Source organism: Cherax quadricarinatus, chromosome 20, assembly GCF_038502225.1.
Source record: "Cherax quadricarinatus isolate ZL_2023a chromosome 20, ASM3850222v1, whole genome shotgun sequence".
NCBI lineage: Eukaryota > Metazoa > Arthropoda > Malacostraca > Decapoda > Parastacidae > Cherax > Cherax quadricarinatus.
Window position 1 is genome coordinate 35570259 of NC_091311.1, and position 15847 is coordinate 35586105.

General features: G+C 43.3%; 1 protein-coding gene across 2 annotated transcripts in view; it reads left to right on the forward strand.

Annotated features, from left to right (window-relative positions):
* Window positions 1–593: 593 nt before the first annotated feature.
* The window catches only part of LOC128700551 (cingulin), a 72335-nt gene continuing 57081 nt past the window's right edge, over window positions 594–15847 (forward strand). For both annotated transcript variants that reach the window (XM_070086930.1, XM_070086931.1), the window contains exon 1: window positions 594–1167. In XM_070086930.1, the coding sequence (XP_069943031.1) occupies window positions 728–1167 (440 nt within the window). In that variant the 5' untranslated portion in view covers window positions 594–727. The remainder of the gene's footprint in view (window positions 1168–15847) is intronic.

Here is a 15847-nt window from a genome sequence, read left to right on the forward strand (position 1 = left end):
GGTGTCCACCTGCGCTGGGCCGCACACCTGCCCGCCTCCACCAATCACCATCCAGCTGGCCTCACAGTTGCCACTTACTGATCAACACCTCTTCACTACATCTATTTTAATTACCCTCTAGAGTCTGTTTATGGCAGCAAGGCCACATATAATTACGCTCTGTCTACCACTGAATTTTTTAATATTGCTTTTGAGGCAATTAAGGAGGTTAATCTCATTATGAAAAGAAGATAAACTCAGCATCCGATCTCAGCATCACGTGGAGTACAGCCAATCACCTACCATCTTTTGCCTTTGGCTCCTCCCTGTAAGCAATCTCGCCGGGCCTCGCTTGAACATGTTAGTATTTAACAAATAAATATGATAAAACACGTTGAAAGTACATAAAAATAAAATTTTTGTACTACCATTAATGTCCTGGTGTTGTATAATATCTGTTATTTGTAGAAATACGAGAGAAAAACGTCAGTTTTAGTTACTAGCGGTGGGCGAAACAAATAGGAACGAGATGAAGGTCTGAGAGAGTGAGGAACGCGCGTGCCCAGGAAGACTCTGTGTATACGCTCTGTATATATATATATACGCTAGTGTTACAACTGGTGGCGGGCGCGACCGAGGTGGCATACCCACGGTGTTAGTGAGCCAGTGGTAGTGTTAGTGACATGTGCTAGCCTTGACCAGGTGTGTAGCAGCGTGTGCCATAAGAGGATTACGGAGAGTAAACACAATGATGATCACCATCTGGATGCTGTTGTCTACTGTGTTATCGGTGGCCCTGATGGCACAGGATGCCTCAGGAGCGGCCCTGCAAGGCCAGCCTCGGCAACACAGACACCACAGGAGACGGGATCAACTGGCCCGCCTTCAGGATACCGTCGACAATCTCCTCCTCCGGCAGGAGATCGACCACATACTCCTCACAAACCTGCAGAGGGAGGTGGAGGAGCTCCGGGAGGGCAAGAGTGATGAGCATCTCAAGGCCGCTGCTTCATCTGGCGCAGAGACGCCCTTCGCAGCCTCCGTCAGGATGATGGAGACGGAGGGGCGAGCCCTGGCTGCCCTGGGGGAGAGGGTGGCGGAGATGAGGGAGACGATGACAGAGACGCTGCAGACGGAGAAACACAGGGATGATATCACTCAGCTTAAACAGGAGGTCACCTACCTCAGGTAACTTATTACACCACCTTCCTCATTCTTCTAAAGCAACAACAGCAGTAGTGTAATAGTAGTAATAGTAATAGTGGTAGTGGTGGAGTGGCAGTGGTGGTAGTAGTAGTGGTGGTGGTGGTTGGAGTAGTGAAGTGGCAGTGGTAGTAGTAGTAGTAGTAGTGGTGGTGGTGGTGGTGGTGGTGGTGGTGGTGGTGGTAGGAGTTGTAGTAGTAGTAGTAGTAGTAGTAGTGGTGGTGGTGGTGGTAGTAGTAGGAGTAGTAGTAGTAGTGGTGGTGGTGGTAGTAGTAGGAGTAGTAGTAGTAGTGGTGGTGGTGGTAGTAGTAGTAGTAGTAGTAGTAGTGGTGGTAGTAGGAGTAGTAGTAATAGTAGTAGTGGTGGTAGTGGTAGTAGGAGTAGTAGTCTTCGTGACAAAATCTCTGAAGTCATTGTTGAAATCGTCGATACGTTGATGCCACAAATAAACACTCCTTGATACCTTGATGTCACTGATAAACACTCCTTGATACCTTGATGTCACTAATAAATACGCCTTGATACCTTGATGTCACTGATAAACACTCCTTGATACCTTGATGTCACTAATAAATACGCCTTGATACCTTGATGTCACTGATGAACACTCCTTAATACCTTGATATCACTAAAAAACACTTCTTGATATGTTAGTGTTACTGATAAAAGCTCCTTGATACAGTGGCGACACCCTGACTTTACTGACGTCATTGCTGGCAGCATAGTGTTGCTGATGTCATGGCAGCCATGCGTCACTGATGCCATTGATGGCAGCCATGTGTCACTGATGTCATTGATAGCAGCAATGTGTCACTGATGTCACTGATGGCAGCCACGTGTCACTGATGACAGCCATGCATCATTGATGTCATTGATGGCAGCCATGTGTCACTAATGTCATTGATAGCAGCAATGTGTCACTGATGTCACTGATGGCAGCAATGCGTCGCTGATGTCACTGATGACACTAGATTTTGTTGTTCGTTGTTACTGTTATTCTTTTGATTTCCTTTTTCTTATAAATAGGAAAAAAATTGTGGAAAATAAAAATAGAGAGAATAAGAGGAGAGAAGAAAAATGAGAGAGAGAGAGAGAGAGAGAGAGAGAGAGAGAGAGAGAGAGATGATGTACTGCGCCTCTAACTACGGTCTATGAGATCAGTGGACTACTACTACTGTTACTACTACTGCTCCTGCTACTACAGCTGCTGCTACAACTACAACTGCTACCATTGCTGCTGCTGCTGCTGTTTCTCCTGCTGATATTATTATTATTATTATTATTATTATTATTATTATTATTATTATTATTATTATTGTTGTTGTAAGCACATCATTATCCATAGATTAATAACGATGAATATGAATCATTTGCCATAGCATCATGTTCTTCATCTTCACCTTCATTTTCCTTCTTTTCTCTTCCTACTTTTATACTATAAACTTATTTCACTTTCACGTAAGTTCCTGCATTGTTCTTACATATATATATATATATATATATATATATATATATATATATATATATATATATATATATATATATATATATACGTCGTGCCGAATAGGCAGAACTTGCGATCTTGGCTCAAATAGCAACGCTCATCTTGCCATATAGGACAAGTGAAAATTTGTGTATGCAATAATGTCGCCAAAATCATTCTGAACCTAACGAGAAAAATATATTTCACTGAGTTTGTTTAGTATTAAATTATTGTAAACAAATCTGAAATATTTAGTTGGGTTAAGCTACAATAAATTGTTCTTGTTATAATAAGATTAGGTAAGTTTTCTAAGATTCTTTTGGTGCAATATTAAAAATGTTTACATTAACATTAATGAAAAAAATATATATTTAAACGTATAAGAAAAATTTTTAGAAATGACTTAATTTTAAATGAGTTCTTGCTAATTGACCAGTTTTACATATTCTGCACGACATATATATATATATATATATATATATATATATATATATATATATATATATATATATACAAGGAATTCGCAAGAGCAGAAGAAATATACACAAACGCTGATCTCTGGCTGAAGGAGACTCGAACCTACGAACCTTGGAACAAGGTACGCCGTGCTTTACCAATCTACCCACACTGGACAATACCATGGAGTCCAGGATGCGCTAGACTTTGATCCAAGGCAGCCAGCTTTCAGGGAGAAGGCTTACAGCTTTTCCAATGTTCGTAGGTTCGAGTCTCCTTCAGCCAGAGATCAGTGTTTGTGTATATTTCACCTGCTCTTGCGAATTCCTTGCATTGTTCAAATCTCTAGTAAGGCTGATGCATGCAGGGGATGAGATGAAAAGCTGTAAGCCTTCTCCCTGAAAGCTGGCTGCCTTGGATCAAAGTCTAGCGCATGCTGGACTCCAAGGTATTGTCCAGTGTGGGTAGATTGGTAAAGCACTGCATACCTTGTTCCAAGGTTCGTAGGTTCGATATATATATGTGTGTGTGTGTGTACTCACCTATACTCACCTATTTGTGGTTGCAGGGGTCGAGTCCTAGCTCCTGGCCCCGCCTCTTCACCGGTTGTTACTAGGCCCTCTCTCTCCCCGCTCCATGAGCTTTATCAAACCTCGTCTTAAAACTGTGTATGGTTCCTGCCTCCACTACGTCATTTTCTAGGCTATTCCACTGCCTTACAACTCTATGACTGAAGAAATACTTCCTACTATCTCTCTGACTCATTTGTGTCTTCAACTTCCAATTGTGGCCTCTTGTTTCTGTGTCCCCTCCCTGGAACATCCTGTCTTTGTCCACCTTGTCTATTCCACGCAGTATTTTATATGTCGTTATCATGTCTCCCCTGACCCTCCTGTCCTCCAGTGTCGTCAGGCCGATTTCCCTTAATCTTTCTTCATAGGACATACCCCTTAGCTCTGGAACTAACCTTGTCGCAAACCTTTGTACTTTCTCTAGTTTCTTGATGTGTGTGTGTGTGTGTGTGTGTATAATGTGTGTGTGTGGGTGTGGGTGTATTTATTTGTTTGTTTGTTTGTTTGTGTGTGTGTTTGTGTGTGTGTGTGTGTGTGTGTGTGTGTGTGGTGTCGAATAGGTAAAATTGGTCAATTAGCAAGAACTCATTTAAAATTAAATCATTTCTAGAATTTTCTCTTATTTTCATATATGTTAATGTAGAATTAATAATTATGTACCAAAAGAACCTTAGAAAACTTACCTAACCTTATTATAACAAGCACAATTTAATTTAGCCTAATCCAACAAAATATATTTTAAATAAGTTTACAATAATTTAATAATAAACAAACACAATGAAATATATTTTTTCTTCGTTAGGTTCAGAATGATTTTTGCGATATTATTGCATTTACAAAATTTTTCAAGTGTTTCATCCGAGTATACAACCTGTGTTCTCATTGGTTATCAGTAGTCGTTATCTGGGATATTCGTCGGTGTTATCACCGCCTTTGTTTACCTTATCTCAAGTTGGGCAATTTAATATTTTCTAAAGTGACCTTTGTATCGAGGCGGTACCGAGGGAAGGTACCTTTGTACAGATGTGCTTGGAGACAGCAGAGAGTACGTGGAACTCCACCATTAATTAAAACCTTAAAATGAGACACACGTGTAGGGTACCAGGGTATTTAATGATGATCGAAACGTCTCGTTAATAATTATAGTCTCGCTGAACCCACTCGTCGGCAAAAAGAAAAAAAAAACACCTTTATGTTGCATCTCTTGCCACTGAGTTTCACGCTGTTATGTCGCCTTCCTCCTACCTTTCACTTCAAACTGTTCCTGGTATCAGGATTTACCTTTTTTTTTAAGTACCTTCAATACCTGAATGAGATCTCGGATTTTCTACTGTTATGAGAGAGAGAGAGAGAGAGAGAGAGAGAGAGAGAGAGAGAGAGAGAGAGAGAGAGAGAGAGAGCAGTTTGAGTGCTTTACTTACTAAAGAGTTTTATAAAACCTCCTACGTTCACTTTCTTGACTAAGAAAGTCTTTAGTGCCCGGCACAACACACTTTCTTCCTCTCCTTTGACTTTCTACTTCTGGCACTGAAGTGCGTCCAGTGAGCACAAGAGAAGAGGTAGTGAGGGAGAGTAGTGAGCAGGGACGAGGAGGAAGAGTACGGGTGAAGAAGAATAGGAGTAGGGATGAGAGGGGAATAGAAAGGACGAAGAGAAAAAAATGGAGTAGGGATGATTGGGAATAATTGTAGGGTTTGAAGAGGAACAGGAGAAGTAAAGTTGTATAAATATTGGAAAGATGAGTAAGACTTTAAAACTAAAAGAGAGGAAAAGATATTAACAGAAGATTGAGGAGGAGGAGGAATGGGCGAGGAGGGAGAAGGAAGGGGGGAAGGAGGAGGAAGATGAGAAGGAAGGAGGAGGAAGGGAGGAGAAGGAACGGGGAGGAGAAGGAGGAGAAGGAGGAGAAGGAGGAGGAGGAGGAGGAGGAGGAAGAGGAGGAAGAGGAGGAGGAGGATAGGGGGAGCAGGGGAAGAGCCCTTCCCTCCCCCCTCATGTCTGACCTCCGCCCTCCCTTCACTAATGTCACTTCCTTCCAACTCCTGTAATTGTTGGGGGAGACGAGTACATCCCCTGTACACCTGTGTACACTTCTGTACACCTGTGTACACTTCTGTACACCTGTGTACACCCCTGTACACTTGTGTACATCTCCACTAAAACCTTCATTGCTCACTGTTTATGACGTAAACCAAAATTTGAGCCTTGCAAAACACACACACACACACACACATTTCTTCCTGCCTCGATGATATTTTATTTAACTCAATCAAAATTCCACTTCAAGAAAAAAAGATCACATGAAAAGTCTCGCAAAAACTACAAAAACAATTTTATGGCAAAATGAAGAAAAGAAATGTCTATAACTTAAATAAATATGTAATGAGTTGGACACGTTAAAATAGTGAAAGATGGATAACGGAATTTAATGGAGTTTAATGCCATATAATGGCATTAAACTCCATTAAAACAGGATCAGAACACAAGAATCATGTAGATCGAGTGACAAAATATTTAAAAGGTATCAGGCTGGGTAAGGTATGTAGGATAAGCGGGATGTAGGTTAAGCGGGATGTAGGATAAGCGGGATGTTGGATAAGCGGGATGTAGGATAAGCGGGATGTAGGATAAGCGGGATGTAGGATAAGCGGGATGTAGGATAAGCGGGATGTTGGATAAGCGGGATGTAGGATAAGCGAGATGTAGGATAAGCGGGATGTTGGATAAGCGGGATGTAGGATAAGCGGGATGTAGGATAAGCGGGATGTAGGATAAGCGAGATGTAGGATAAGCGGGATGTAGGATAAGCGGGATGTAGGATAAGCGGGATGTAGGATAAGCGGGATGTAGGATAAGCGGGATGTAGGATAAGCGGGATGTTGGATAAGCGGGATGTAGGATAAGCGGGATGTAGGATAAGCGGGATGTAGGATAAGCGGGATGTAGGATAAGCGGGATGTAGGATAAGCGGGATGTTGGATAAGCGGGATGTTGGATAAGCGGGATGTAGGATAAGCGGGATGTTGGATAAGCGGGATGTTGGATAAGCGGGATGTTGGATAAGCGGGATGTAGGATAAGCGGGATGTAGGATAAGCGGGATGTAGGATAAGCGGGATGTAGGATAAGCGGGATGTAGGATAAGCGGGATGTAGGATAAGCGGGATGTAGGATGTGGGATATCCTGAAGCTGTGTCGTGAATACACCATATTTTTTTTTTTTTAGAAAAGGTCTAAAAGGCCAAAAGAAAGAGAGAGTTATTAATAAAACGCTAAAAATATTTACGGTGCTTAAATATATTTCTTCGGCCAGAACACGACGTTTGAAGTTGTGAGTACTAGAACCATTGATAATATGAAGTTGTGAGTACTAGAACCATTGATAATATTAAGTTGTGAGTACTAGAACCATTGATAATATTAAGTTGTGAGTACTAGAACCATTGATAATATTAAGTTGTGAGTACTAGAACCATTGATAATATTAAGTTGTGAGTACTAGAACCATTGATAATATTAAGTTGTGAGTACTAGAACCATTGATAAGATGAAGTTGTGAGTACTAGAACCATTGATAAGATGAGGTTGTGAGTACTAGAACCATTGATAAGATGAAGTTGTGAGTACTAGAACCATTGATAAGATGAAGTTGTGAGTACTAGAACCATTGATAATATTAAGTTGTGAGTACTAGAACCATTGATAATATTAAGTTGTGAGTACTAGAACCATTGATAAGATGAGGTTGTGAGTACTAGAACCATTGATAAGATGAAGTTGTGAGTACTAGAACCATTGATAATATTAAGAGTAGTTGATAATATGAGGTTGTGAGTACTAGAACCATTGATAAGATGAGGTTGTGAGTACTAGAACCATTGATAAGATGATTGAGTACTAGAACCATTGATGAGTACTAGAACCATTGATAATATGAGGTTGTGAGTACTAGAACCATTGATAAGATGAGGTTGTGAGTACTAGAACCATTGATAATATGAAGTTGTGAGTACTAGAACCATTGATAAGATGAGGTTGTGAGTACTAGAACCATTGATAATATGAGGTTGTGAGTACTAGAACCATTGATAATATGAGGTTGTGAGTACTAGAACCATTGATAAGATGAGGTTGTGAGTACTAGAACCATTGATAATATGAAGTTGTGAGTACTAGAACCATTGATAAGATGAGGTTGTGAGTACTAGAACCATTGATAAGATGAGGTTGTGAGTACTAGAACCATTGATAAGATGAGGTTGTGAGTACTAGAACCATTGATAATATTAAGTTGTGAGTACTAGAACCATTGATAAGATGAGGTTGTGAGTACTAGAACCATTGATAAGATGAGGTTGTGAGTACTAGAACCATTGATAAGATGAGGTTGTGAGTACTAGAACCATTGATAAGATGAGGTTGTGAGTACTAGAACCATTGATAAGAGGAAGTTGTGAGTACTAGAACCATTGATAAGATGAAGTTGTGAGTACTAGAACCATTGATAATATGAAGTTGTGAGTACTAGAACCATTGATAAGATGAGGTTGTGAGTACTAGAACCATTGATAATATTAAGTTGTGAGTACTAGAACCATTGATAAGATGAGGTTGTGAGTACTAGAACCATTGATAAGATGAGGTTGTGAGTACTAGAACCATTGATAAGATGAAGTTGTGAGTACTAGAACCATTGATAATATTAAGTTGTGAGTACTAGAACCATTGATAAGATGAGGTTGTGAGTACTAGAACCATTGATAATATTAAGTTGTGAGTACTAGAACCATTGATAATATTAAGTTGTGAGTACTAGAACCATTGATAATATGAAGTTGTGAGTACTAGAACCATTGATAATATGAGGTTGTGAGTACTAGAACCATTGATAAGATGAGGTTGTGAGTACTAGAACCACTGATAAGATGAGGTTGTGAGTACTAGAACCATTGATAATATTAAGTTGTGAGTACTAGAACCATTGATAATATTAAGTTGTGAGTACTAGAACCATTGATAATATTAAGTTGTGAGTACTAGAACCATTGATAAGATGAAGTTGTGAGTACTAGAACCATTGATAATATGAGGTTGTGAGTACTAGAACCATTGATAAGATGAGGTTGTGAGTACTAGAACCATTGATAATATGAAGTTGTGAGTACTAGAACCATTGATAAGATGAGGTTGTGAGTACTAGAACCATTGATAAGATGAGGTTGTGAGTACTAGAACCATTGATAAGATGAGGTTGTGAGTACTAGAACCATTGATAAGAGGAAGTTGTGAGTACTAGAACCATTGATAAAATGAGGCTGTGAGTACTAGAACCATTGATAAGAGGAAGTTGTGAGTACTAGAACCAATGATAAAATGAGGCTGTGAGTACTAGAACCATTGATAAGATGAATTTGTGAGTACTAGAACCATTGATAGGATGAAGTTGTGAGTATTAGAACCCATGATAAGATGAAGTTGTGAGTACTAGAACCAAAGTTGTGAGTACTAGAACCAAAGTTGTGAGTACTAGAACGAAAGTTGTGAGTACTAGAACCAAAGTTGTGAGTACTAGAACCAAAGTTGTGAGTACTAGAACCAAAGTTGTGAGTACTAGAACCAAAGTTGTGAGTACTAGAACCAAAGTTGTGAGTACTAGAACCAAAGTTGTGAGTACTAGAACCAAAGTTGTGAGTACTAGAACCAAAGTTGTGAGTACTAGAACCAAAGTTGTGAGTACTAGAACCAAAGTTGTGAGTACTCCGTTATGGACAACTGGAGGAAATAACAACTAGGACTGAGTATACTACAAACTCCAATCACACAATAGAGCAGAAAAGTAATGTGAAGGACCTGGGTGTGGTAATGTACGAAGACCTCACCTTCAAGGACCACAACAATGCCACTATCACATCTGCGAGGAAACTGATAGGATGGATAATGAGAACATTCAAGACAGGAGATACTAAGTCAATGATGATCCTTTTTAAATCACTTGTTCTCTCTAGGCTGGAATACTGCTGTACATTAACATCTCCATTCAAGGCAGGTGAAATTGCAGAGCTAGAGAATGTACAGAGAACCTTTACTGCACGTATAAGTTCCATCAAACACCTTAACTACTGGGAGCGCCTGGAAGCACTTGACTTGTACTCACTGGAGCGCAGGAGAGAGAGATATATCATAATCTACACCTGGAAGATTCTGGAGGAACTGGTCCCTAATATGCACACAGCAATCACTCCATACGAAAGTAAAAGACTTGGCAGGCGATGCAACATACCCCCAGTGAAAAGTAGGGGCGTCACTGGTACACTAAGAGAAAACGCAATAAGTGTCCGGGGCCCAAGACTGTTCAACAGCCTCCCACCAGCAATAAGGAGCATTACGGGTAGACCCCTGGTTGTCTTCAAGATGGAGCTGGACAGATACCTAAAGACGGTGCCGGATCAGCCGGGCTGTGGTTCGTACGTTGGATTGCGTGCGGCCAGCAGTAACAGCCTCGTTGATCAGGCCCTGATCCACCGGTAGGCCTGGTCGTGGACCGGGCCGCGGGGGCGTTGATCCCCAGAATGCCCTCCAGGTAGACTAGAACCATTGATAAGAGGAAATTATGAATACTAAAACTACAGGAAATCATAATACAAATATCTGGAGACAAGACAACACGAGTAAGATATATATATTCAAAGTTAGTAACGCAAGAAAGTGGAAAGAAACCTCATGGCAAGAGGTGCAACGAAAATGTTTGTAAGATGTAATTTTTGTCAAAGTTATCCGTCAGTGTCACAGAAGAGCCAGTACAGCAAGAAGTGTTGAAACAGGTCAGCTGAGAAGACTTTGTATGTGTGGCATTGGTAAATTACAACGATCATTTGAGAGAGAGAGAGAGAGAGAGAGAGAGGTAGGAGGTAATGTTAACTTGGAAGATAATAATTGAACGGTAAATATGAGAGATAGAAGGGTGCACGAAAATATAAATGAGGAATAAGAAATACATAAAAGAATTGATGGAAAATAAAAAGGATAGTTAAACAGTATTGGGAAGGGGGGAAGTTGAAATATAGGAAGAAGGAGCAAGAAAGAATGGAGTGCAAGAAGGGAGGGAAAGCGAGAAGGGAAGGGAAGGAGTGAAAAGGCAGGGAGATGGTAAAAGAAGTAAAGAAGAGAAGGAAAGAGGGAGAGGAAGAACAGGATGTGGGAGGGTGTAGTGGCCAACCCAGAGACCTGATGACGATATTGAGAAAGATAGAGGCAGACTGGTGGATGATGGTAATGGTGGTGGTGGTGGTGGTGGTGGTGGTGGTGGTGGTGGTGGTGGTGGTGGTGGTGGTGGTGGTGGTGGTTACAATGGTGGTGGTGGTTACAATGGCGGTGGTGATTACAATGGTGGTGATTACAATGGTGGTGGTGGTAATGGTAGTGATGGTGGTGGTGGTGGTAGTGATGGTGGTGGTGGTAGTGATGGTAGTGATGGTAGTGATGGTGGTGGTGGTAGTGATGGTGGTGGTGGTAGTGATGGTAGTGATGGTGGTGGTGGTGGTGGTGGTGGTGGTGGTGGTGGTGGTGGTGGTGGTGGTGGTGGTAGTGATGGTGGTGGTGGTGGTAGTGCTGGTGGTGGTGGTGGTAGTGATGGTAGTGATGGTGGTGGTGGTAGTGATGGTGGTGATGGTAGTGATGGTAGTGATGGTGGTGGTGGTAGTGATGGTGGTGGTGGTAGTGATGGAAGTGATGGTAGTGATGGTGGTGGTGGTTGTGATGGTGGTGGTGGTAGTGATGGTGGTGGTGGTAGTGATGGTGGTGGTGGTAGTGATGGTAGTGATGGTGGTGGTGGTAGTGATGGTAGTGATGGTAGTGATGGTTGTGATGGTGGTGGTGATGGTAGTGATGGTGGTGGTGGTGGTAGTGATGGTGGTGGTGGTGGTGGAGTTTACCTGGAGTTTACCTGGAGAGAGTTTCGGGGGTCAACGCCTCCGCGGCCCGGTCTGTGACCAGGCCTCCTGGTGGATCAGCGCCTGATCAACCAGGCTGTTGCTGCTGGCTGCACGCAAACCAACGTACGAGCCACAGCCCGGCTGATCAGGAACTGACTTTAGGTGATGGTAATGATGGCGGTGGTGGTGGTGGTGGTGGTAGTGATGGTGGTGGTAGTGGTGGCAGTGATGGTGGTGGTGATGGTAGTGATGGTGGTGGTGGTAGTGGTGGTGGTGGTGGTGGTGGTAGTGATGGTGGTGGTGGTGGCGGTGATGGTAGTGATGGTAGTGATGGTGGTGGTGATAGTGCTGGTGGTGGTGGTAGTGATGGTAGTGATGGTAGTGATGGTGGTGGTGGTAGTGATGGTGGTGGTGGTAGTTATGGTAGTGATGGCAGTGATGGTGGTGGTGGTAGTGATGATGGTGGTGGTAGTGATGGTGGTGGTGGTGGTAGTGATGGTGGTGGTGGTAGTGATGGTAGTGATGGTAGTGATGGTGGTGGTGGTAGTGATGGTGGTGGTGGTAGTGATGGTGGTGGTGGTGGTAGTGTTGGTGGTGGTGGTGGTAGTGATGGTGGTGGTGGTAGTGATACTGGTGGTGGTAGTGATGGTGGTGGTGGTGGTGGTAGTGATGGTGGTGGTGGTAGTGATGGTGGTGGTGGTAGTGATGGTGGTGGTGGTAGTGATGGTGGTGGTGGTAGTGATGGTAGTGATGGTAGTGATGGTAGTGATGGTAGTGATGGTGGTGGTGGTGGTGGTGGTGGTAGTGATGGTGGTGGTGGTAGTGATGGTGGTGGTGGTGGTAATCATGGTGGTGATGGTGGTAATCATGGTGGTGATGGTGGTAGTGATGGTGGTGGTGGTAGTGATGGTGGTGGTGGTAGTGATGGTGGTGGTGGTAGTGATGGTAGTGATGGTAGTGATGGTGGTGGTGGTAGTGATGATGGTGGTGGTAGTGATGGTAGTGATGGTAGTGATGGTAGTTATGGTAGTTATGGTAGTGAAGGTGGTGGTGGTGGTAGTGGTGGTGGCGGTGGTTGTAAGCATATCAGAGTGCAGGTACAAGACTCCATCACCAAGGGACTGAAATGATACTCACTGCCAAACTCCATGACAAAATCTCCATCTAACGATAAATCCTTTACAAGAATGACAGTGCCCTAAATTTACAAAAAAAAAACAAAAGTTAACATTTCAAAGGTATTCTCCTTTACTTAATCACGACATAAAAAAAAAAACAGAAGTTTTTACCGAAGTAAGTTACACCCGACTGTAGTTAGGATGTGAGGAATATTTCCCGCGATACTCTCTAACACCTTACACGATAACACCTGTAATCTGGATTACACTGGGCGCTCCTTAACAACACCGGCAAAAAAACTCACATGTATAACACGGAGGACTTCTGGCGCGAGCCAGAAAAACAGCCAGTTAACTTGTCAGGCAGCCAGGAAGGGAGGCAGGCAGGCAGGTAGGCAGCCAGGAAGAGAGGCAGGCAAGTAGTCAGCCAGGAAGAGAGGCAGGCAGGTAGTCAGCCAGGAAGAGAGGCAGGCAGGTAGTCAGCCAGGAAGAGAGGCAGGCAGGTAGTCAGCCAGGAAGAGAGGCAGGCAGGTAGTCAGCCAGGAAGGGAGGAAGGCAGGCAGCCAGTCAGGCAACCAGAGAACCAGTCGTCTTGCCAGCCAGCTGTCATCATTAAACCCTTTATCACCCTCTTAACACATCGGAACTAATGTCCAGGACGTTGTGAAGTCAGTTATTGTTGGAGACATCAGCCATCACTACCACTACCCCACTACCATCTCATACACCAAAACAGCTATCATCGCCACCATAACAGATCATCCCTCCCCATCACTACATCACCAACACCACCACCACCACTAATTTGCTCCAGCACTACAACCACAAATAACCACAACTACAAAAACCAACAATATCTTCACCACCGCTATTTAACATGCGTGGTTGAGTGGCAAAGCAAAGTTTGTAGGCGTGGTTGCACATGTAACACACAGCATTGGGTCGGATGCTTTCCATAACGAAAATTATATCGTGCTATTCCTGCCGCTTCCTGACTCCTGGTCTCTTACGAACCCGGGCCGATCCATGCGAACCCAGGCTGGTCCACACGAAGCCGGGCAGATCCGTGTGAACCCAGGCTGGTCCACACGAAGCCGGGCAGATCCATACGAACCCAGGCTGGTCCACACGAAGCCGGGCAGATCCGTGTGAACCCAGACTGGTCCACACGAAGCCGGGCAGATCCATGCGAACCTAGGCTGGTCCATACGAAGCCGGGCAAATCCATGCGAACCCAGGCTGGTCCAAACGAAGCCGGGCCGATCCCTGACTCCGCGGCTGCTGACAGTGTCTTCATCATTGGTATTAAGTGGCGGGAAAAACTGCACGCTCGTGGTATTAGAGGCGAATAAATGGAAGAAGAAATGGAGGGAAGCCATCACGCCGTAGCTACTGGTTAAGTTTATCCCGGGTATTATGGAGCAAAAACTGGATACGGTTCTTTATCGCGTGAGCAGAGAGGCAGGCAGGCAGGCAGGCAGGCAGGTAGCTGGGCAGGAAAGGAAGGTTGGGAAGGTTTTGGCAGATATTCAGAGGTAATTCACTCAACCTGGCGAGTGTGTGTACTTGATGAATTTATGGTAGAGACTATGAGTAGTGGCAACCTTCATCTAGACGTCACGTTTCACTCTAAATAGGTTCATAACGTCGATGACTTGACAAAGTTAAATATAGAGCGAAACACCATTCTGTTGAGTATATCTGACGTTTTCCATCAATATCATCGCAGTATTGTTTGTACACTTCAAAACATTACTTTTTTTTTTTTTGCCTTGTGATCCCTATCATACCTACTCTTGAAACTGTGTAAAGTGGTTTATAACAGCAACAACTCCATCCAGTTCATTAGTATTGCTTTACTAAACTGCGGTTACAGATTATTTTTAATATCTCCGTGTGTGTTCAGGTTTCCTCTATGCTGCCAAGCCTCATGTCCATCACATTTCAAACTATTTTCCCTTATCGGCCCTCTCAAAATCTTCTACTCCGTAATCACATCTCCGCTGGTCCTTCTCTCGCTTCAGGTAGTCAGGTTCAGTTCACTGAGTCTCATCACTCACTTTTCCCCAGGTCTAGGACTAGTCATGTCGCAAACCTTTGGATGTGTTCTGTAGTGTGATAGTACCGCACGCAGTCTCGCACACTTCCACTCAACAACAGAGCATCAACTCTCAACGCAAGAGTCAGAGCAGCTAAGAGAACTGGCGGTCAGCTCTCAGGAAGACACGAAGTGGTATAGGGTGTAATTACACGTGTTGATGGTAGCAAACAAGTGCTGAGCAGTAGTGCACAAGTGTCTTGAGCGGCTTCAGGATCAATTACCACGACTCGACTCAGTCGTCACATACTGTCCTCCCTGCATGACAAGTGATCATTACCATGAACTACATGCGTTCACATTTGACCTCCCTGCATGACAAGTGATCATTATCATGAACTACATGCGTTCACATTTGACCTCCCTGAATGTCAAGTGATCATTACCATGAACTACATGTGTTACTGGCATAATATTGACCTCCCTGCACGAGGAACAATGTCAGTCTCTAACGTAAATGTCTCTCGTCTAAGTCCAACTTTTTTTTTTTTTTGCGCGAAAACGAGAAAATAATTCTTCCATGGTTAAGATTTAAACGCCGTGAAATGCCAGAATGGTTTTAGAGCGTTTTTTTCTTGAATAAAATTAATGTAAAAATCTTTCCCTACGTCCACTTGTCATTCTGCAACCGGGAATAATGTGAGGTTGCAACGGTAGTTGAAATGTCTGTCTTGTTGCATAGTTTGTACATGCTGCTTGCTCTCTCTCTCTCTCTCTCTCTCTCTCTCTCTCTCTCTCTCTCTCTCTCTCTCTCTCTCTCTCTCTCTCTATCTATCTATCTCTCTCTCTCTCTCTCTCTCTCGCTACTGTCTGAAGAGGTCTCCTGCAAGGTCTAGAAATAATCGAGGACTTCCGGACAACTGAGATACCAAAAGCAACAGTCCAGATGGACGGTAATCCCTATTATGAAGCCAGGGATTACCGCCCAGGGTATTCCTCCTCCTCAGACCCTTGTTAAAATAATCATTCTTACATCCCTCCCTCCCTCCTTCCTCTCTCTCTCCCTCC